Here is a 24820-nt window from a genome sequence, read left to right as displayed (position 1 = left end):
ATACAGGACCACATAATGTCAGCTTTAGGTGGCATGCTCATAGATTGATTGATGCATGTTACATAAAAATGGCATAACGCTTTCTATAAACAACATGGTCAGGTTTGAGTTACTAAACAAAATCTAAACCCTGTTTTAGAAAGTAAACAGAAAAGTTTTTGGGACAAAAAATGCATTCTGGCTGTGATGATGACCGATTAACTAATGCAGTGTTCTTCACATCCAACCATGGAGAGCCGGTGTCCTGCAGAGTTTAGCTCCAACCTTAATCAAACACACCTACCTGTGATTTTCTAGTGTTCATGAAGACATTGAATAGCTTGCTCAGTTGTGTTTGATTTAGGTTGGAGCATAACTCTGCAGGGCATCAGCTCTCCTGGATTGGATATAAAGCACACTGGACTAATGCATCACAAGTGGATTGTCTTGTTGTTCAGTCCATACTTAATCTGCATTCTGGCATAGGTCAGGTGGTAACTTAACTCCAGTAGCAATTCCCTTAAAGTCCCCCTGTGGTGAAAATCAAGTTTTATTTTTGTTTATATATGTCTATGTGGTGTTTTTTAATATGCTTTAAAAGACAAACCATGTGCAAATTAAAACACCATTGCGTAGTGTTTTCTCCATAAATTGCAGTTTTCCAAAGACTGTCCAAAATCCATGGTTTGAAGTCGCATCAGCTTCTAACATCACAAATGTGTAACCAATCACATCAAGACAGTTGAACGAGTGGATCAGTAGTTTGAACCATAGATATGTATGGATGCCACATAGGCTGTGTCCCAATTCAAAGGCTGCGACCTTCTAAGGACGTATTTTAAGACCGACTGCGTCACAGCAGCGTGACTTGAGGCTGGTAAGGCCGTCCCAATTCAAAGGATGCTTAGAATGAAGCCTCAAAAGGCGTCCTCATTTCTCTGCACTGTTAAGGATAGAACGAATGATTCCTTAACAGCCGAGGATATCCCAAGAGTCATTGCGCATCTGTCCCGGCTGAATATAATGGCTGGATATTCTAAAATAAACAATTAAAACCTTTATTTTATTTAAATAAAAGTGTATTTATCAGAAAACATTTTTCTTGTCACTGTTTTAGTATTATAAGTTATGTTTTGTGTTAATATTATTCTTTTTATGTTGCGTATATTTCTAAGGTTTATTAATTTGATATACTATTGAATAGTTTAATCTACAAAACGTGTCATATTTTCTAAAATAAATTAATATTTTTTCTGATTTCATATTTATTTTAATAAGTCAGAAACGTCCGGTGTCCTGCTGACAGGCGCGGTGGGCGCGTGCAGCAGGTGACGCCAATTATGGGTCCACCGAAGGTTAGACCATCTCACTTCAGTTCTCATCGCAAACTTCTGAGGCTTCCACCTTGAAAGACCGAGTGCTCACCTTTTAAGGTATCTTTCTTAAGGTTGCAGCCCTTGAATTGGGACACAGCTATAGACTCAACACTGAAACCATTGCAGCACAGCTGCTTAAGATCAATTTCTGTGACGCAGTATGAATTCTCTAACCTGTTAACATCAGCGCCAAAGAAAATATGTGCTGCGAACAGTAACTCGTGTATGCATTGTGTGAAACCGGACTTAGCAGTGATGTGTCTGAAACTGCCTAATGTGGCATCTATGTACATTTATATCTTTGGCCAGAGCTGTGTGATTGAGACGGGGTCTAATTCGCGTATTCATATATCCATGTTTACTAAATGAGACCCGGGTGTAGCGCAGTGCACAGCTCACGAGCCTCCTGTGGCTCACCAAGCTTTAATTTGTGGCTCGCATGCTAGTAAATAATACGATGATATAATCATGCAGTCATGCACTTTTTGTGTCTTTTCTGCTCCAGATGAAAGTTATTATTGAATTGTTATTATCGAAACAACACATTTTGTGTTACTTTTAACACAACTTGTGTTTTATTTTCACACAAAATCAACACAAAATGACACCTAATGTGTTAAAATTAAACGTAATTTGTTAAAAGCTTAACACAAAAAGATTTCCCATTTTTGTATTTATTGCATTGCATATTGTATGTTTATTGATAAGAAGACATGTTATTTATGACTGGATGTTATTTTTGATACTTTGCGGTAAAAGTGGCTCTCCAATGTTGCCTCTAGTGAGAACCACTGGTACATTCAAGTCATTTTTTAAGGCATAAAGAAATTATCACAGAAAAAACCCTTTACGTATGCCAAGTTTTAAGTGATTAAGTTATCAACTACATGGAGAGATTAAATGTGTCCATTTAATCGGATGTGTTTTAGCTTGTTAACTATAACATATTGATGTTAACTAACCTTCCCAGCACAATTCTGAGATTGTTCCCTTTGTGGTACCTTAAATTTGAAGCTCACTGTAAAAGACAATGGTTTATATATAATCTAAGCTGTTGGATGGTGGTTTAGCTGGTTGCTTACTGGGAATGCTGGTGAAGTGGTTTACACTCTATAAAAGGCTGGGTTATTTTTGACCCATGTTGGGTAAATATTGGACAAAACACATGCTGGTTTAAAAATTACCCAATGTTGGGTTGTTGTTATGCAGCCATGGTTAACAATAACTCACCAGTTGGATTAAAACAACCCAGCAATGGGTCAATTTTAACCCATCCATTTTTAGAGTGTACTTGGGTTGCCGGATGGGCAGATGTGCAAAATTTTTCACAAACTAAATCCTCAGGTACAGCATTGGGGTGCTTTGTGTGTTGCTTTCATATAAAAAACTGTCTGTGAAGTCACTGACTTTAGGTTTTGGATGCAGTGTCTCTTTCACTCATTTCCTCCTGACTTCCTAACACTTCTCTGCTGTCATTACCTGACCTCCAGTCAGTGTGTGTCTCATGAGAGACTGTGTTTCATATCTACATTCTCAACGCACACACATTTCTAAGCCATTTTGTCAATAATTGGCTGAAATAGCAAAAATCTGCTAAATCTCATTTTTGATAAAAGCCCCTAATCCCATAGCGTGGATCTGCTATAACCACACTCATGTGAGGCACCTCATTACGCATTGTATGTAAGGATGCTAGTCTCTCAAATGGCACCTGGTATTCAAAGAATTAACCTGCTACACTTTCGTCCTGTTGCTAAGCAACCAGCTCGCGCTACCCGTGATACAATAGACAGGATTGTCTGAGCGTACGACTTATTATCAAAGACAGGGTGGACTCTTTGGGGCTGGAGTGTGGGGAGCGTCCACACTCCTTGGGAGCGACATTAGATAAACAAGAATCCCTCTTATGTACATTAAAGTATGCTCACACTGGGTGAGGGGTTTGGACATTAATTAGTTTCTTCTCATGCTGATGGTTAGATGAAGTCTACAGAGACTTGTTAAGTTTAACCGGATTGTAAACTGACAGATGGCCTTGGCTATGAGGAACTGTTTGCTTTGGGTATGAGTCTGGCATGGTGTCATTCTGACAATTACGGGAGCGTGTTTGGGGGTTTGGTGGTTGTCATTACAACAGCAATTCTAAAGAATGTTTATCCTTAAAGGGGACATTTCACAATACTTTTTTAAGATGTAAAATACATTTTTGATGAGCACATATGTGAAGTTTTAGCTCAAAATATCATTATGTTAAAATTGCCACTTTCTTTGTTTGAGCAAAACATTTTTGGGTGTGTCCTTTAAAATGCAAATGAGCTCATGAAATGCAAACACTGATCACAATGATTGTGGTTTGTTGTAATTGACACTCCAATCTCCTGTCAATTATTTTTACTCTCTCTGCACTAAATCCTGTGGTTGGATAGTGCAGATTAAGGGCGTTATTATCCCCTTCTGACATAACAGGTAGCCAAATATCAATGACCTATTTTTCACATGCTTGCAAAGATTGGTTTACCAAAACTAAGTTACTGAGTTGATCTTTTTCACATTTTCTAGCTTTATGGAAGCAATAGGGAGCCAATTATAGCACTTAAGTTAGATTTTCATGATATGTCCACTTTAAACATGAAGCCTGCAGTGAATTCAAACTGTTAAATGTTATAACACAGTGTAAAATAGTTTAAGGACCATGTGGCAAAAAGACTTAAATTATGTCACATCCAGGATCATGCACTTATTTTAAAAGTGTTACAGCATAATGAGGTTAAACAGAAAGTGAGGGACAATACTTATTGTAGACATAATCTGCATTGTCTCATGAAATGAATTTACAACCCCAAATCAGAAAAAGTTGGGACACTGTAGAAATTGTGAGTAAAAAAGGAATGGAATAATTTACAAATCTCATAAACTTATATTTTATCCACAATAGAATATAAATAACATATCAAATGTAGAAAGTGAGACATTTTGAAATGTCCTGCCAAATATTGGCTCTTTTTGGATTTCATGAGAGCTACACATTCCAAAAAAAGTTGGGACAGGTAGCAATAAGAGGCCGGAAAAGTTGAATGTACATAATAAGGAACAGCTGGAGGAGGACCAATGTTTAGGAATGGGAATTTTGCCCCATTCTTGTCTAAAACAGGCTTCTAGTTGCTCAACTCTATTAGGTCTTCTTTGTCGCATCTTCCTCTTTATTATGCGTCAAATGTTTTCTGTGGGTGAAAGATGTGGACTGTAGGCTGGCCATTTCAGTACTCAGATCCTTAATCTACACAGTCTTGACGTTGTAATTGATGCAGTAAGTGGTCTGGCATTGTCATGTTGGAAAATGCAAGGTCTTCCCTGAAAGAGACGACGTCTGAATGGGAGCATATGTTGCTCTAAAACTTGGATAAACCTTTCAGCATTGATGGTGCCTTTCCAGATGTGTAAGCTTTCCATACCACACGCACTCATGCAACCCCAAACCATCAGAGATGCAGGTTTCTGAAATGAGCGCTAATAACAACTTGGGATGTCCTTGTCCTCTTTAGTCCGGATGAAATGGCGTCCCAGTTTTCCCAAAAGAACTTCAAATTTTGATTCGTCTGACCACAGAACAGAACGGTGGATTGTGTTCACCGACAATGTTTTCTGGAAGTATTCCAGAGCCCGTGTTATGATTTCCATTCCAGTAGCATTCCTGTATGTAATGCAGTGCCGTCTAAGAGCCTGAAGATCACGGGCATCAAGTATGGTTTTCCAGCCTTGACCCTTACGCACAGAGATTGTTCCAGATTCTCTGAATCTTTGGATGATATTATGCACTGTAGATGATGATAACTTCAAACTCTTTGCATTTTTTCTCTGAGAAACTCTGAAAACTATTTTTCGCCGCAACATTGGGGGAATTGGTGATTCTCTGCCCATCTTGACTTCTGACAGACACTGCCACTCTTACAGGCTTTTTTATACCCAATCATGTTGCCAGTTAACCTAATAAGTTGCAAATTAGTCCTTCCTTATATGTACATTTAAATTTCCTGGCCTCTTATTGCTACCTGTCCCAACTTGAAATGTGTAGCTCTCATGAAATCCAAAATGAGACATTTCAAAATGTCTCACTTTCAACATTTGATATGTTATTTATATTCTATTGTAAATCAAATATAAGTTTATGAGATTTGTAAATTATTCCTTTTTTACTCGCAATATGTCCCAACTTTTTCTGATTTGGGGTTGTAGAACGACAGTAAAAGCATGATATTTAAATCTGGGTAAATGCAGAAGTTTAGGAACTGTTGAAATTATAAAAAGTAGCTGTTTGTAAATGGCTTCATGGTAAAAATGTATCATTATCATAATGTATGGTTTTCATAATATGTCTTTCGCCGGACATTAGGTGTAAAGGTCCTGCGGAGAGAGAAACGGACACCATGGACACATTTGTCGACTCATCCTGGTACTATTTTAGATACACTGACCCACACAACCTGCTGAGGTAAGGAGAAATGTCCACTCAAACACCAGGTGTTTGTAGAGATTGTCCAAGCCTGTGATGTTTCTATAGATGCTAGAAGAGAACCGAGGAGTCATTAGTCACTTTAGGGCATTATAGTATAGGCTTACTTTGTAAGAAAAAAAATTTGTATCATTTACTCATTCACGGTAAAAAGTGTGTAATATTTTGGTATGTATCCTTTTCAAATTTTTTGAATGTTAAAATTTATTGTCCTGTTCACAGATCTTAAATATTTGTTTGTGTTCACATGAAGAAAGGAAGTAATATATATGAAGAGCACAGATGCAAAACCCTCTATGCGTCTGACATGTTTTCTTTTAAATTAGCATTTTTTAAAATCAAATTAATGGATTCTGCCAACAAAACAGTATTTCTGAATTGCCTGAGACCAGGATTAATAACTAGCTTCCGATATCGCTGCCATCTTAGACTCCTCTGTATTCAGAAGAGAGTATCAGCGTTGTGTACGCACTTTTCTTAGTGACATATGACAAATTCGGGGGGGGGGGGGGGCACAGAGCAGCAGCACAGAACTAAGATGGCGGCATTACCAGAAGTGAGTTATTTTTGTTTATAAAGTTTTAAATATGGACCCTCAGAAGGAATTCTCATCGTGGAGCCTAACTTAACTGAAAGATCCAAAACATTTTGTAAAATTACTGAACATGTGTTTGTGAAAAATGAAGGACATACAGTATGGATTTTGGACAGCTTGGGGGTGAGTAAATCATGGGCAGAGGCGAACACTTCCTAAGTACATTTTTAAGTATTTGTATTGTATCAGTGTTTTTCTTTGGCAAACATACATTCCAAAGCATATTATTATCATTTTTACTCCACTACATTTCATAACTTCAAGTTTTTGGTTTATATTTAATATTTAAGTACATTAAACATCTAGTACATTTTTACTTTTACTTAGAAGTACTTTTGTACTTTTACTCAAGAAAAGTAAAAGTACACAATTTTATGTAATTAGGTATTAAATCAATTTTAATATGCAATATAAAAGAAATACACAGTATGATTCTATGCTTTAAAATGTAGTGCATTTTTTCCCAAGATAAACACTCGGATAAAGCACAAATGCTTCGAAAATTTACTAAATTATACTCAAGTAGTGTCCGCCTCTGATAACGGGTTTAATATCATTTTTGGACGAATGAAAGATTTATAAAAAAATTAATAATGAAGCTCACAGATAAGTAAAAAAAAACAATATTCCAAAACAAATTAAAGTTTTTTTCATTTTAATTTAATTTCGACTTTAATATCATGTCATTTTTACGAAGGCAGCGTTTTGCAGCTTTTGCATCTAAGCTCCTCTTATACAGGTATATCTTGGATGGCATGACAGTTAGTAGAGACATTTTTGTAAACTATTCCTTGAAGTCAACATTACATGCAACTTAACACAACTAGGGCTAATGCCAGAATGCACTGCAACAATCTCAGTGAAGAACATACATTAAAAAGATGGCACATGAAGGATGTACAAATCTATAGTTTTATAATCTGTTAATAGTGCTGAAGTTTCTGGATTTAGTGCCAGGGGGTGTTGCCGAGATAATTACTGAATGAACTGACTTTTATTGTTGAATGATCAAGATGACCACCAAATGCCTTAAAGGGACTTTGTGTTATTGTTAAACTAAACCTTCTTCAACCTATTACTTGTATTTTAATCTACAGTATATCAATAAAAGATGTTAAATGTTATAAATATTTTTAAATAAAATTTGTAGTAAGTAATATTTTTCACTTTTTTCAATTCGTACTAAGAATTTTTAAAAGATCTTAAAAATGGCGCCAAAACACAATAACAACAAATGACTTTGTTTAATGACGCACTGAAGCAGCTTGGAATTATGGGAGTACCAACCTCTACTCTATTAGTAAGTGTCTTATTGCTGTAGAATACCTCTTGATGTGCATTATGTCGTCCGCGGGAAGACGCACTGATTACAGTCTACATACTAATGTTGTGATCGATATAATAGCATACGATTTTTGAATAGTTATGAATCAAAACAACTCACCCATCGCGTTAAACACAAGCAAGATCAGCATCTCTGTCTAGTTAAATGTTGTCTTGAAGCTCTCTCCATCCAGATAATACAACACTGATATTGATCCTCATTTTTTACATATATACTAAAATACATTTATACTAAAAGGGATAGTTCACAATCAGCTGTGTGCTTACCATCATTTATCAAAATATCTTCTTTTGTGTTATCAGAAAAAATACATTCATGCAGGTTTAGAACAACATGAGGATGAGAAAATGATTTTTGGGTGAACTATCCCTTTAGATATAAATGTATTGTTTTATGAATATAAAATAATTGGTTTTAGTCACTGACTACATATAAAACTAAGGTCATGATTTTAAAACATTCACAAAATACTTATTTGTGTGAGGATCTGATTAGGTACAAAGCTTCAACAGTATGTTTTAGACTCTGTGTTTGTACATGAGTGCCCCTCTGTGGCACACACACACACACTCACGTGTGCATCATCATACAGTATTCAGTAAACATAATATTCCTCTCCTCTCGCAGGCCTTTCGATCGCTCTCAGGCAGATCATTGGATGCCGGTGGATGTTTACATTGGTGGAAAGGAGCATGCCGTCATGCATCTGTACTATGCCCGCTTCCTCAGTCACTTCTGCAAAGAGCAGGGCATGGTTTCACATAGGTACTCCACACACACACACACACACACACACACACACACACACACACACACACACACACACACACACACACACACACACACACACACAGACACACTGAAGTTAGAGACAAATAAAATATGAGAGAAATAATATAAAATTAAAGACAGTGTAAAACAGTTTTTTCCATAGTATAACATTGCTTGAATAAAACGGAATATTATATCTCAAATACATTGTAACATTTTATAAAGTCTATCTGGAATTGTATTGTATGACTGCTCTGTGCGGCTTCATACTTTTTACTATAAAAAGAGATTGTAAATGAAACCGGTTATAACCTCAATTACATAAAAATATAAAGATGAAATATATCTATAAAGTGGTGTCACATAACGATTCAGTCACATGGTGCTAATGCAACCATGGTACATCCGTAGAAAACAATCCATGCATGTACGGTTGATGTTTGTTTTTTTGTATTTTCACCTATTTTTAGGGAGCCCTTCAAAAAGCTTCTGGTACAGGGTCTAATAAAGGGGCAGACATTTAGGGTGGCAGAGACCGGTCAGTACCTGAAGAAAGATGAGATTGATTTCACAGGTTTGTGCATCCCACCTTTCATTTTTTTGTGGGTGCTAGACATCAGACTTGCGAAGGGAAATGTGGCATTGACAACAGTGAAACAAATCTAAATAAAAAAAAATTAAAATAATCAGTTTTGGGCATAAGACGCCTCATTGCAGTCAATTGCGGAGGTGAAGGCAGTTTCATAATCCATTAATGAAGCTTTTTGATTTAGTGCTTTAATCATTCCTTAACCAAGTACATCGCTGCCAGGGGGTGTTACAAAGATGACCAATGAATGAACTGACTTTAATTGTTGAATGACCAACATGACCACTGAATGCTATTGTTATCCTAAACCTTCTTTAGTTGAAGACATTTTTTTTCAGAATAACTTAATCATGTCTGACTGTTAAATTAACTTCTGCAAAGACATCAATAAATAACTTTTGCTTTTCAGGCGACGGTGTGTATGCGCCACCAGGTGTCAGTATAAGCCCAATATAACTTGAGTTTACATTTAATTAACATGACATTTAAGAGTGATTTTGAGAAATAAATATGCAATTAAACTGTAAATGTACACACAATCATGAACAATTACACTTTACCAACCAGATCGACATTAGTTTGACAGTAGTTCACACTTTTGTACACAAAGAAAATAAAAGACATTAGTCTTGTTTAAATCCAGTCCAGAAATGCCTCTGAGATGCCAGACTTCACAAATAAAACTCAATGAAGTGCAATGCTGTGTTTTGTTTTGAAATTGAAAACTGTAATGAAAGTTAATAAATAGTTGAAAATGCAAATGTGATGAATGCAATTTACTTAAGCTAAAGTGAGATGTAAAAAATTAAAAGAAAAACTGTTTTATTGAATTTTGCATGTCTATGAAAGATTTATTGTCCCTGTCTACCCTTACCACCAGAAACGTGTGTGTCATTTTATCAAACTAGAGTTGCATAAAGTTTCAACATCGCAATGCACATCACAGAACATGTAAAGCGTTTTTTCAAAAGGAAAATTATTTGGGATGCCTTGAGCTTTTTTTAGAGCTTTTAATTCATCTGGTGAAGTCATCCAGTATTTCGAATACTGCAAGATACACAGCAGAAAAATTAAATATTGCAATGTCGGTTCTCCCCCAATATCATGCAGGAATACTACTTCAAATTGCTCATGAGGCTGAAACTAAAAGCTGACAGAACAATCAAGTTACAAACAGTTTTTCTCATTCACATTAATCGCCCTTCATCCCCTCACTGTTTCACTTCCTATGTCTGTTTCTTTTATTGGGGTACTGGATTTTAGACAATCCTTATTGTTGCCAGGCAACAAGGTAAACGGACTAGCCTGAGCATTAGAATTGGCTCCAAAATCACATGTAATTTCTGTAATGATATTGATGATGGTATTATAACATGTCTGTGTGTAGGGGAGAAATGCTTATTACTGTAAAAACAGGTGGTTCTCCTCACACATAAGACCCTGTTTAGGTCTGTTATAATCATTGTTTTTTGATGATCTGATCCAAAAGATCGGTCCAAACCATATTTCGGACAAAGCTGCACCCACATCATATTCGTCATTCGTTATTTATAAATGCTAATGCATCCTGATTAGATCACGGCTGATAATACTGGATGTAAGCAAGGCCTTTCTCTCTCTCTGGCAGGACTGGAGCCTGTTCACAAAGTCACGGGGAGCCGACTGCAGGTGACGTGGGAGAAGATGAGTAAATCTAAACACAACGGCGTGGACCCACAGGAGGTCGTGCAGCAGTACGGTATCGACACCATGCGGCTGTACGTTCTGTACGCTGCTCCACCTGAGCAAGATATCTTATGGGATGTCAAGAGTGAGTAAAGTTTATAGAGAAACCATCATCAATACATTTGACTATGTATACTATGTATTGGCTGCAAAGTTTTCATCATGATGGACATAAGCAGTAAAAACATTCATATATTGACTATGTATTAAATGTTTGCATTAGCAAAAGTGACTGAGAGTTAATACAGGCAATGCAGAGAAATATCACTAGAAGCAGTGAGATAAAGACGTGGAAAGTTTGTTACCTAAGTTTGAATAGTCCATGTTCTGTAAGTGGTCATAGAGATGCCCATGAATTATTTAAAATATGGATGTGATTCGATTAACATGATGATTTGTGTGTGTAGCTGATGCCATCCCAGGGGTGTTAAGATGGCAGGCCCGTTTGTGGGGGCTGCTCACCAAACTACGAAGTGTACGGGAAGGTCAAGAGACGCCCAACCCTTCTATCCTGAACAAGAGAGAGCGCTCAGAAGCCAAGAAGATTTGGGAGAACAAAAACTACACAATCACACAGGTGAAACCATACAAAAGTAGATTATTTCTGCTGAAGGAGCCATATGCAGTTTCTTGTGATAGATTTATGTTGTTTTTTCCTCCTTCTGTCTCTTGAGTTGTTTTAAAGAACAGTTTGCATTGCAGGTCCTAGCCAGTGACATCTTGTAAAAGCAGTGTTTAAATGACATAAAATATTACAAATCTAATTTTTGGGGGGTGAACTATTTCTTTAACCGAGGGTGTGTAGAATGTGAAAGTGATGTAAATGTGGAATGTGCTATAAATAGCCTCTCTAGTGGCTAAGATTGATTTTGTGCTGGTATAAAGGCCTGGGCTGTGGTTGATCCGATTCAGAGCCACTAAGTCTTTGATCTTCTGCTGGGAAAAGCCATTATAATCAGCTGTGCTCTTTCTTTAGTCAGGTCCTCTCGGGGACAGATGTTGCCTATTCTTTAGTGATGTTTTCTTTAACCAGATATTGACTTAAACTGTTCAGAGGACATTGGTGATCTAGTCTCAAATCATGACAAAAGAGTAGCTTTCACCACCAACAGGATTTCTGTGTTTACACAAGGCTTAACGCGCACACTTTTATTCACAAGAAATGTTGTGTCCAAAGTGCATCGACACTGACTGGAACACAGTGCATCTTCTTTTACCTTTACTTATTTCAGGCTTTAATGAGACATCTGGTGACATTTAAGCTCTTTTTCATAACCGCTTTGCGGTCCTTTGCCTGCATAGAAAAATTGACTACAGAAATTGACGTCGCTCACAATTGATTTTAGACTGTTATTAATATGTCACAAATATTGGGTAATCTAAATTTTTTTATTTTTGTAATAATTAGATTAAAATACTACCTACACTCTTAAAGGGATAGTTCACCAAAAAAAGAAAAGAAAATTCTAAAACTCATGTTGTTCTAAACCTGTATGTGTTTCTTTTTTTCTAATGAACACAAAAGTAGTTATAATAATAATATAATAATTAAAAATATATAATAATAATAAAAAACTTTAAAATAATAATAAAAACCGTTATTTTCTATAGCGCCTTTAATTGTAGATCTCAAAAAGCTGAACAACAAGAAATAATACACTGTATAAAATAAAACAACAAGCCAAAAATATGAACAGATTATACAAATCAAAACAACAACAAATAATTTTTTTTTTAAATAGGGTGTTCATACGTGCCATTCTTTGCGGGCGCGCCAGGATTTCAGATGCGTTTTCCGGAAGTCATATTTGTCGACCGCATACGTCATAGAGAATTATTATTATTATTAAAAGCAACTGTTACATTTTAAGCAAAGAAGGAAACTACAATTGTATGTCTTATGTTTTTAACTGAGTGGCGTATGCCGTCAACAAATAGGACTTCCAGAAGACGCATCAAAATCCTGGCCAGGACGCGTCCGGGAAGAATGGCACGTATGGTCACCCTATTTTAAAAAATAAATATATAATACAAATGTTCAATTAAAAGCATGTTCAAAAGAATGAGTTTTATGGGGAGATAAAAAATTCTAAGCGTTTTAGCTTGCCTTATCTCAATAGGTAAAGAATTCCACAGTTTTGGAGCTAATGGAGAAAACGCCCTGTCACCCATCAATCATAAACGGGTTAATGGAACAGTTAAAGACCACTTTATCATTTATTTTAATGATGGTAAAACACAGCTGATTGTAACTATTGACTTCCATAGTAGAAAATACACCATATTTTTTCAGACATCCACATAAGAAACAATTATTGTCCGAATTGGGTTTAGGTAGGCAGTTTTTTATGTTTTAGATTTTCAGGCTGGAGACATACTGAACGTTGCAAATGCATTTAGCTAGAAATGTATGGTTGAGTACATCTTAAGATGTATTTTCCTGTATACTGTAGGCGTTCAAAAATATTTTTAATATTCAAAAATATAGTTAGCAATGCAAGTTTCAGGCGAACTGGTGTTGGAGTGTAAATAAAGCAGATTTTTGTTGACAGGTCACGGATCACTTCACAGAGGACTTCCTGTTTAACGCAGCCATCTCTCGGCTGATGGGTCTGACCAACACACTTTCTGTAAGTCTCCTGTGATCATCTGTCTGCTGTTAACAGTTCTGCTTTACCATAAATGAGTTGAGCTTTCTGAACTTTTGATTGTTGCTCTCCCACAATAGCAAGCTTCATCTCGAGTAGTTCTGCACAGTGTGGAGTTTGAGGAGGCTTTGGCATCGCTCTGCATCATGGCTGCACCCATGTGTCCACATTTAGCTTCTGAACTCTGGACAGGTACTGTATGACAATTCAATTCTTCAAAGTCAATTCTTTAAAACTTTTTTATCCACCTGCATCTCTTTTCCAAACCCAAATGCTGTTAATCTTCAGAAGAACATATAAGGTAAATTTAAGAAGAGAGTCAGGCTTGTAACCCGAGGGTTGCCTTTTCGAGTCTCATTGAAGGCAATTTAGAACTAAGGTGCTCTTGAGCAAGGCCCCTGTCTCCGAGCGATGCACTGATCGCTGCCCACTGATCCGTACACTATGTGTGTGTTCACAACTTGCAGTGTGAGTGTCAACTACTCAATGAATGGGTTAAATGCGGATTTCACATTCCAAGTATGAGTTACCATATGTTATACCTCACTCTCAGAATCTCAGCACAGTTTGTTTTTATACAAACAGTTACAACAGTTTTTGGTGACCATGGCTTTAAGCAAGCAAAATCCCAACATTAAACATTAAAGCTCTTAGAATATTCTTATGCCATTTAAATAGCTTAGTGTGAGGAATAATTTAAAGATATTTTCTACTTGTATGGTGCTTTTTGTCATTTTTAGACTTTCTCCAAGGCTTTCCTTGTATGGAAAACAGAAGTATAAAGAAGAAAGTATGTATATGGGTTCACAATGACGTGGAGTAAATTATGATCTTGTTTGGGTAACTTTACTTTAGCTGGGTATATAGAAATGAATTTAACAGTTTTTGTTTTCTAATTGTGAGAGTCTTTATGAGACACTTATGAGAAAATTCAGTGAGAAATTATGTTGGAGTGACACTTTTATCAATTAAGTTTGAATTAGATTGTGAAAAACGACTTGGTTGGTTATTGTTATCTTCCCTACAGTAGCAGAAGAGTGGGAATTATTGTGATTAAATATTATGTAAAAAAAACAGAATACAGTTGGTAAATAATGCACAAGGAAACCTGGGGCTGGATTTACTTAATTCAAAATGAACATTAGACAAAAAATAAGAACATTATTAAAATAAATTATAAGAAGTTTGTAAGAAGACTCATAAATGCAATTCTTGAAAATTTCATTAGTTCTCAAATTATTTTCTTAAAGTTAATCTTCATTTTTTAAGAGTATAAGAGTATTATACAGGCTTTAAGATGAATTATTTTAGCCTGCTTATGAGGAAACAAACGTATTTGTCAATTTGTGGATAATGTATGAAATGTTTAATGATGTTTAATGCATACGATAGAATAAATTATTTGCTGGTAATTTGAAAAAGAAATAAAAAGTAAGTAAAAAGTACTCAATTTATGAAAAGTTATGCTTGATCATCATTATTATATCAAATATGAAATTCCTCAATACTAAATAATCTTTGGGAAGTCAAACAGTCAAAATTGTGATTTCTGAATACGATGCGTGTCGCATTTAAAACAACCAAATGAACATGTAAGACAACAGTGATGTTGTTCTAATTTTAAGATGTTATTCAAAACTTTTATACAAAAATCTTTTTTTCGACAAAATTAAGTAATATTTTTCTTAAGAAGTTATTTTTGGGAATACAAAATATTCTTAACTTCTTTCTTTAATTTAGAAATAAAGTGGCATGTAAAGAAACATTTCTTCAGAATGTTATGTGTATCCGGACCAAGGAACAGAATTAAAAAGTAAATACATAGACTTATATTTATACTTGTATATCCTCTTTCCCAGTTTAAAAGAATACTCCACTTTCTTAAAAAAAAATCTTGACAATTGACCCAAATGTCATTGAATATTTGTATATCTTTCTTTGTTCAGTTGAGAAGAAATTAAGTTTTTTAAGGAAAACATTCTATAATTTTTCTCAATTTAATAGACCTCAAAAGTTTACAATCTAGTTTAAATTTGCAGCTTCAAAGGGCTAAATGATCCCAACCAAGGCATAAGGGTCTTATCTAGCAATACAATTGTCATTTTTGTCTTGCACAAACCGTGTGATGCGCCAGCGTGACCTCACGTAATGTGTAGGAAAGTGGAATAATCCTTTAATGTGGAGAAACTATTGTCAAAATATTGGTAACAAAACAAACAGTATCACTAGCGGTACAGAAATGACATTTTAAGCACAGAGATAGACATTATGAGTTTATGTTGGGTATTAATGTAGTGTTGAATAAGAGGGGTGGTGATCTTTTTAGAACTGACACGTACTGTAAGTCATATGGGTGAAATGCTGACTTTCCGGTCAACATGTCCATGAGCTTATCTAATCCTCTTCACCCAGCTAATGTAAGAAATGCAAGAATGCAACGTTGCTAGTACTGTATCACATGTACACAATCCCAAACTCTTTTACCTTATTGTTCTCCGTCATATCGGTTTCTCCACATTGTGTCTATTGTTTCTGGTAACTGTTTGCACCTTTGACCTGTTACAGACGTGCTCCCTGTGATATTGTTGTACATTCCTTACTTGTCTACTTCTATTCATTCTTCTGTATGCGGCTATAATATTGTTTCATAAAAAACTAGACCTGTCTTAGATATCAAATACACGTATATAGTTTTAGTATGCGTCCGTTATATGGCTCTTTTTTAAAAACTCAACACTTTGGCAAAGCAAAGCTCAAATCTAAGGGACCTTATGGGACCAATATCTGACCCTGCTCTGTGGTATCAAAGACGATTATCATACTATGCAGGTAGTCATTCAGAAGAAAGGTGGTTGTACCATACTTGTTTTTAGAGACAGCATGACATATGAACAATAAGCAAGATGATGTTGTTAAAAAATCCTTTTGGGAAAAGATGTAAGCCGTTGTATAGAGTCATGGAAAAAGCTAGTGTTGGGAAAACAAAGGAAATCTGTAGTGTATCTGTAGTCCACTCCATCACATCCCGCTATTGTCACACACACAGAGAAAGTGTACGTGTGTGTCTCTTGAGGAAAGATGTGAAATGGACACATCCTCATGTTCTGATAACAGAATAATTGATGGTGACCAGAAGACACTGAGTTTATGTAGGTGTCTGAAGGTTTTGCTTGATGTGCATGCACACATACATTGTTTTGATATTTAAATGAATTGCTTACCAGCAAATGTAAATGTTGACATTATTTAAACACCCTCTATAACATGCAGTATCTTTACCTTTTTTTGTTGTTTGTTTGTTTTTTTGAGTTGTGATTGAATTTAGTCTAGTTAGTAAAGTGACAGTCTGGTTCAACTATGATTAGATTTAGAGTAAATGCAGTGTACAAATGAATATCAGATCATTTAAAAAAAGTTCTCAGTTTCAGTGTTGGTATAGTATTATATATTATTTTTTTATTCACACAACTCTTTCCTATACAACAACAGTTTAGACACAACAGCAGCAAGCCCTTAAAATGGGAAAGCACCATAACACACAAAATAGCCTTTATGTTATATTTGTAAGTCATTGTTTAGTGAACATCTTCCTCTTTACCGAAGGTTTCACTTTAAATATCATCCCTGTTTTGCAGGTTGGACATCAGTGATGTTGAAATAAAGGTTATTTTGTGTTGTGTATTGTTTAGCACTTACACACACATATTGTAGATGTTCAGGACAAGCGGAAGCGTACATCCTTCCTGAAGGTCTTGTTAGAGGTCATATCTAAATTTAGAGGATCCGAGAGTGGGGAATCGATCATGTGACCATGTGATGTCTGTTTCTGTGCTGGATCAATCACCGCCCTGTCATCAGTAATGGTGTTAAACTAACAGTTTTTTGTGTACTGTAGGTTTGTCTCAGGCGAGGAATCCTTTAGGAACCATGAGGAAGGGAAATGTCCTTCAGCAGCCGTGGCCTAGTGTCGACCCAGAGTACCTACAAACCCCTGACACGCTCCAGGTTTCTGTACGGGTATGTCATACACACACACACAAACTACAGCCACTTAAATAATAAAGAAAGTGCTTATAGTTAGTCAAACTGTAAACTGCAAATGGTGCTTTCCCATACCACCACAATGCTAGAGGTGTTTTGGATGGTGGTTTGGATCTTCTGGGTGGTTGCCTTCTGGCTCAAATATAACAAGCTCACTCTCCGGTCTCTCATATTTTGGTTGCAATTTATGGCACGGCTCCCTTTTACAGTGTAAGTTTGGGATTTTTCCACTTGTTTTATTGTCCATGGAAAAATCCCAAATCCAATTTTTTAGAAAAGTAAATAGTACACCCCTCCTTAGCAAGCCGCATGATTCGAGGTGTTGTCATTAGCATGTCCAGAATGAGTACACATTCAGCAAATAGTTTTCTCTGGTAAAGTGACAAAGGAGTAAGTGTGTAACTCCTACTAAAAAAGTCTGTATTTTATTACTGGCACTCTGTAATTTCTGTCTGTAAGAGCGTGTGTGATGGGCTTGGCCTTTGAATTACTCATGATGGGTGAACAGTTATTACAGGCTTCAGCCCTCCGTGCGGCTGCTCAGAGTCTCCCTTGATGTTTGTGTCTCTGCTTGCCCTGAATGAATGAATCAAGTAGTGATAGTTCATGATCAGTCACTATCAGTGTTTAAAGAAAACAAGACTATGTGTTTGTTTGTAAAATCGTATGCAAGTAATCCCATAATGCACTACACTTGAAAATGCTAATTTAATACGATGAACATTGATTGTGGATGCTTATTAATGTGCATGTATTTTTCTGATACACAAAGTGTTTTGTGTCATTTCCTGCATACCAATGTGCCTACTATCCCTTCTAAATAGTTAGTATTCGATAAAAAAAGAAAATTATGTCCCTTAATATGTTGAAATGAGTATCCATGAAGTACCCGGATGGTGTACTACTTTTGTTAAAAATTCTGTTTAAGATCCTTGCAGTCTCTCAAAAGCTGATGTTACCCACAATGTTTAGTGACGCTGCAGTGAATTAATATATCAAATAAGTGATGCGTTAACGGAACGAAACTAGAAAAACAGAAATGTAAGAAAGAGTTGTATTTTGGTGGATTTTATTGTTAATGATCACAGTGTTGTCTAGGCAACAGCATTTGCTTTCGTTACACATTAGTATGTCCCAGAACTTGCATACTCCTTTGCTATGCACTAAAATCTATGTAGTAAAAAATATTTGAGTTTGATTAATTATATTTGTACACAAGCAACACACACATCTCTGCTACAAATGAACATTTGAAGTTTGTTTCTAGTACTTACCATTCTTGGACAATTACACCAAACGTGACAGAAGTGCAAACGTTACAACTTACCCCATAGGTGGGGTTAATTGTAACAGGTAGGGGGTTAGTTGTAACACTTGCTAAAATTTACGTTTGCAGGCAAAAATGTCAATACTATTTTGTCTATATACTTGAAGTGGATATTGTTTATATATCTGTCTATAATAGACAAGTATCCACACTGTATTCATTCATCCAGCTCTTTTCTAACAATAGTTATTAATGAATTTGTTTCTATACTCTATATGTGACCCAGTCTGTCATAACCATACTACAGTTTCAAAATTAAATTCTGAGATAATGAGCATTAAAGTCTGATTTCAATCTTTGATGTGACCTTATTCAATTAATATTAAAGATATGAACAAAAATACATTTGATTTTTGATAAGACAGGCACATTTATTTTGTTGACAGCAAGCAATCATTCATGTGTAGCCTATTTAAAACAACGGCAAGAATTACACTAACATTAGCGGTTTTCATATCGTAAGTCCTGAGGGGTTAACACAGCGTTACAATTAACCCCGCTGGGTCAAAAATATTTTCTAGCCCACCAAAAAAGTTGCTTAGAGCTGCAGACATATTTCAAAACGATTCTATGTTTTAGTCAAAAAGACACTGATTAATATGACATAGCATTGGATTTTTTATCTTGCACACCCAACTTAGAAACCAAAAAAAAAAAAAAACATGATGAAAAAACGTACTTACATGCCACCAAAGCTCTCATTCATCGATAACTCTCTGGAAAAAAAATCAATAATTTTCGGGAGATCGTCTTTTGGCAGCATGAAAAAATACCGGAAAAACAAAACGATCCACCTTGTGCAACAATGTAAACAGTCCGTGTTACAACTAACCACGGGCACCCCTACTTCTTTCACATGGTAAAATCAGTACATACTTTCTTGGGGCATAATGTAAGTACCGCAGGTGAATTGGGATGCAGCAGTTGCCTTCGCAACATTTTTTTTTTGGAACAGATCTACTGTTATACAAAGTAATTGTTGCTTTACTGTAAACCTGGTTTTGACTACAAACATTTGACTACAAACATGTCAAAATATGTGCCTGCAGCAGACACTTCGAATAGGTTTATGCTCACGTTTGCCAGATACTCACTTAATCGCATGTGTAAGCAAAGTTTAGTGTAAACTCAGTCTCTTGCAAGTATTTTGTGAACATAAGCGTCTTTTATCATAAACCATTTCGACGTGTGTGCAGCAGGCACGTATTTATGACATGACGCATGATGCACAGGTTCATATGACCCACCGAACACATATTATGACATGACGACTAACACACGACACTCCAATCACATATCTTGAATTTGTGATAGAGAAGTCACCGGCCGCCGTTGCATCCCATTTTAAACATGCATCAAAATAATGGAGAAAATGATAAAGATTTTATTTTGTCCACAAATTCCCGGACTGTCTTTATAGAGGATTTGAGCTGTCATGCATGTCAAACTGAATATGTTTGCTGCTTCGTTGTTAATCACATACTACAGGACAGGGTTACCCAGAATGCCCCACCCACTCATTTCAACTGTAGGTCTCACACTGGTAATAGTCTGGTGAGGTGGGTTTGGACAGCTGCAGTATTTTGGGAAATCCCCTGCTTTGTGGAGGTGGATGAACTACTTTGGGAGTCATAATTTCAGGGTTCAGTTTCTCCCATGGTTCAGTCATAGAGGCACTGTGAGACTGATGTTTCATACAAACCCACACACAGAACTAACAGATGCAGAATCAAGGTATCTACCCTTAAAATATACTTGGATTTGTTTGACTAAAGTATTTAATGCAGTGTCCCAGAAATAAAAACTTAAACTACAGCTATCCATAGGAATTCAATTTTCTAAAAAAAAACAGGTGAAAAAAGTCTCACATTTAGGGGGGCACCCAAGTGTCACAGAGACTTAAGGGTGGGCTCTTTAGTCTAGACCCAATAAGCCACCACCCAGATCACAAAAGGAACCTTATAGCAACACGGTAAAAAACATTCAAAACCCTTTAGCAAATTCCCGACTTCGTGATGAAGAGTTATGGACAGGAAAGCACCACTGATGTTTTTTAATATTTAAGTATAAATTTAAAAAATTGGACACTGTAAAACATTTTACTGTAACTTATCACATTAAGCAATGTCATCTTGATTTTATGAAATTTTATTTAAATTGCATGCTTAATTGCTTTTCTGTACTTCCCTTAGATCAATAACAAGATGTGTGGAAGTGTTTCTGTACCTCGTGAGGTGGCCCAAGATACACAGAAGGTTCAAAAACTGGTGCTGGAAAGTCCTCTGGGGGTTCGCCTTCTCTCTGACCGCATCATTAAGAAAGCTATCCTTTCCCCCAGGACTGCCCTTATCAACTTCCTGGTAGATGAATGACACAATGAATCAATGTGCCTCATAAGGGTTTAGGTATCCGCATGAACTGCCTGTGAAAAGCCAAAGACTCTATATTCATGAAGACACCCATGAACAATGGTGGAACAATTTATTTAAAAGAGGAACAAAAAGACACGTCTTCATTGAATTATTTATATTTAAGGAGAAATTGTTGTCTACTTTTATTAACTTGACAACGACTGCTCTTTGCTGCTAAATAAAGAGTATTTTAGCTGTTTTTAGGTTGTTGGGATACCCAGCCGAACATGATTTGTCCCATCGTTTCGTCCAGCTCCACCTCTCGGCTCTTGTCACCTCAGATTCCAGGACAGTCTAATAGTGTCAGTGCTGTGCGCCGAGCTATTTCTGAATACCCACTTTTAGCCTGGCATTAAAACACCTCTAACAGACCTGCATTACTGCCTGAAAAGGAGATATGAAGACCATGCTGTGCTTGCAGACAACAGTCTCATAACCAACAACTAACCTAATGAGACCCTCATTTAGTTAACTCACTGCATTCCTTATGTCCGTCACCTAATCACCTACTGGTTATAAATACTGTTCAGATAAGTAGCCGTTGTGGCCATAACTAGACAAGTCAAGCACGCAGATTGGATCCCTTGCACACTTCATGTTGTGCACGTTTATGATACATAAATGGTACATTTTCAAGCTTACCGTTATATATCACCAATATTGGACATTCTGTCTAAAACATTTAGTCTTTGTTCTTCATAGAAGCCAGAGGGTCATACATAGCAACTATGGTGTGCAGGAAGGCCTTTCAGAATTACAAAATATGTTCTTTGCCCCATTTCTGTAGCTCAGTAGGTGGAGCATTGCATAAGCAGCGCAAACGTCATATGTTTGATCCCATAAAACACCAAACACAAAATTTACGGTTTGAATGCAATGTGAATGACTTTGGATAAATTAGTATTCCAAATTTATAAATGTATAAAAAACATTTATTTATTATATGCATAAAAAGATAGCAAGTGTAAAAGTAGGCCTTCAGTCATGAGAAATTTCACGGCAGCCATGTTTGTTGTTTGTTTGTTGTTGTTTTTTTGTGTTAAACTGTATTTGTCTAGGTATAGATGAATAATAATAAGTGTTGTGTACATGTTAATAACATTCCGTGAGCGTCAAACGTGATTGTTTCCTCCTTCTTATGTAAACCTTAAAAGACTGCTAGAAAACAGACTAACATAACACAAACTGTGACGTTACAGTCGAGATGTACGCCCCCAACATTAAATTACACATTCAATTAATTACAAAGTTATGACTGCCGACTCGTGCCGAGTTGGCACTGTATGCTAGTTAATGTTATGCTAGCGTTTAGGCTAAAGGGTACTATTGACGTAACAGTTACGTTTTGCAAGTCCATACTGAAAAAACACAAACTTACCACTCAGAAACCATAAACAAATATATTCCTCAAAATCTGCATCTTCGTTTGATACAGGCTGAAACAAGGTCTTTTTACACACACACACACACAGCTACTCAAATGAGCCAATCAGAGCAGAGCTCAACATTATTATTCATGACTCTTTCAAACAAAGTAATAATAGATCTTTTCATTCTACAAGCAAATCCTAGGGTTGTAAATGGACATATAAAAACATCTCTGGTCATGTTTAAGCCACATATCTTCTATGTATATATCAGATAACAATTAAAAATATTATTTCAATGCATTCTTTGGCAAGTTTAGGGTGATTCATTATTTTTTTTTCAATTACAGTCAGTACTTCAGTGTGTATGAAAGCAAAAATGTTAAGCATTTGTGGGGGTGAGTGAAATTTGATTCCTGTATTTATCATTAGGAACGTCATGACTAGGGGCTTTATAACAACACACCATACCCTACTTGGAGACAAACCAAGCAGTTATACTGTATTAATAGTCTTTTTCAAGTATCCCATTTACTTCATGTATTTCAGCAAACTGACACACAGTCTTGCAACACCCAGTCTTTCAGTCTTGCATGTGTAATGTTCTCATTATATTGGCCTACAGAAGACTACGTAGTTCTGTCTCCAGAACCCAACCCACTGACAACCTATAATGTCTTACCGCCTCAAGAAATGCCAGTGAACTTCACAAGTTGAGTGATTGACCTTCCCAGAAAGCATCAGAGAAAAAGTTTTAAGCATGTCAGTGAACAAAGTTAAAGACTAGCACAAAAGTAGCATTTCATGTCAAATCGAGTGCCTTTAAGGGTGTTGGTCCAAGGACACTAGAGATAACACAGGACGTCTATTGTTAAACAATGTTTTTTACCATGTTACTCAGTGACCACACATAAGTCATTCATGAAATCAATCCCTTTCCACTGTCCCTTATGGGAGCTTTGTGTAAGTGACTCACTTGTAAAGCCATCATTTTCTTGAAGTAACACATTCCTCAGAAATTTGACCTTACATATAAAGGAAGGTTTTGTTCTCCAGATGTGAATTGTATTCTTGCATATTCTTTTGTTTTGCACATGAGTGTGTTAAACCACTTAAAACACCTAACTTAGCAAAACCCTAAAATTGTGGTGGCAAATTGAGCACATGCAAATCTCACCCTTTGGTTTAGAAAATATAGGCCACAACTGTACTTATCCTGGTTAAGTGTTTATAGCAGCTGGGTAATGAGTAAGATGTAGAGCAGTGTGCTTTTCGGGGAGAGCATTTCTGCCCCTCTTCGGCTCCCGCTCCTCATGTCGCTTTGAAAGACTGCGGTTTCGGGGGAAAGTAGAAAATGCTTGTCTTGAGGTTGAGATAAAAGTAAATTACCTCAAAATAAAGCTGTTAATATACTATCTCTAATGCACACTGTAAAAATTATGTGTTGCAAAAAGTCATTTAAACTTTTTTGACTAGTTATATTATAGATTATGGACTAGTTGCTACAAATTATAAAAATAAAGCCCATTCAACTTGTTTTATTTATATCAACTTCTTACTAGTTAAGAAAGTTTAAATTACTTGTTTAAGTCAAGTTGTTAAAACGAAAAATGTAAGTGCAACAAGGATTTATTTTACAGTGCAGTTGTTTGTGATTTTTGGTAAATGTGACGTGTTATTTACTGGAAAAAAAATTCTTAGTTAAATGAACAATAAACATTAACAGGTCATTGGATTTAAAGAATAAAACTACAAAAACGGCCCCATTATGGGTAACAGAAATCCTCATCAAACTTTTTCTGTTTTTTTTCCTTTAGATTTTGGTTCCCAGAATGCTTTGCATGAGACTGTTATTTTAGTTTTATTCTGTAAAGACTTGTTGATGTTTAATGATCGTTTAACTTTGAAACTGTTAATAAAATAAATACATTTCAAATAAATTTAAATCTACGGTAAGTTACTGACAAACAGCTAATCATTTGTAATTTGTACAAACATGTGTAGTTGTAAAATTAAATCACAATCACATGACAATACAGTAGAAAGTGTATTTTAATATTTCTAAAACCTTTTAAACGTTGTCTAACTTCAAAAATAACTGTCCTGTTTGTGTGTCGTGTGGATCCGTGGAAAAGG

General features: G+C 36.0%; 1 protein-coding gene across 3 annotated transcripts in view; it reads left to right on the top strand.

The window, feature by feature from the left end:
- lars2 (leucyl-tRNA synthetase 2, mitochondrial) overlaps nt 1-24536 on the top strand; it is a 71570-nt gene extending 47034 nt beyond the window's left edge. For 2 of the 3 annotated variants that reach the window (XM_065275810.2, XM_065275809.2), the window contains exons 13-21: nt 5746-5844; nt 8433-8570; nt 9047-9150; nt 10793-10975; nt 11298-11467; nt 13443-13520; nt 13619-13730; nt 17434-17555; nt 21099-24535. In XM_065275810.2, the coding sequence (XP_065131882.1) occupies nt 5746-5844; nt 8433-8570; nt 9047-9150; nt 10793-10975; nt 11298-11467; nt 13443-13520; nt 13619-13730; nt 17434-17555; nt 21099-21278 (1186 nt within the window). In that variant the 3' untranslated portion in view covers nt 21279-24535. Of the gene's footprint in view, nt 1-5745; nt 5845-8432; nt 8571-9046; nt 9151-10792; nt 10976-11297; nt 11468-13442; nt 13521-13618; nt 13731-17433; nt 17556-21098 lie in introns of all 3 variants that reach the window. The other variant, XM_073811688.1, reaches the window with a different exon arrangement.
- Nucleotides 24537-24820: the final 284 nt, after the last annotated feature.

Source organism: Paramisgurnus dabryanus, chromosome 13 (genome assembly GCF_030506205.2).
Source record: "Paramisgurnus dabryanus chromosome 13, PD_genome_1.1, whole genome shotgun sequence".
Taxonomy (NCBI): Eukaryota; Metazoa; Chordata; class Actinopteri; order Cypriniformes; family Cobitidae; genus Paramisgurnus; species Paramisgurnus dabryanus.
This window is presented reverse-complemented; position numbering and strand designations above follow the sequence as displayed.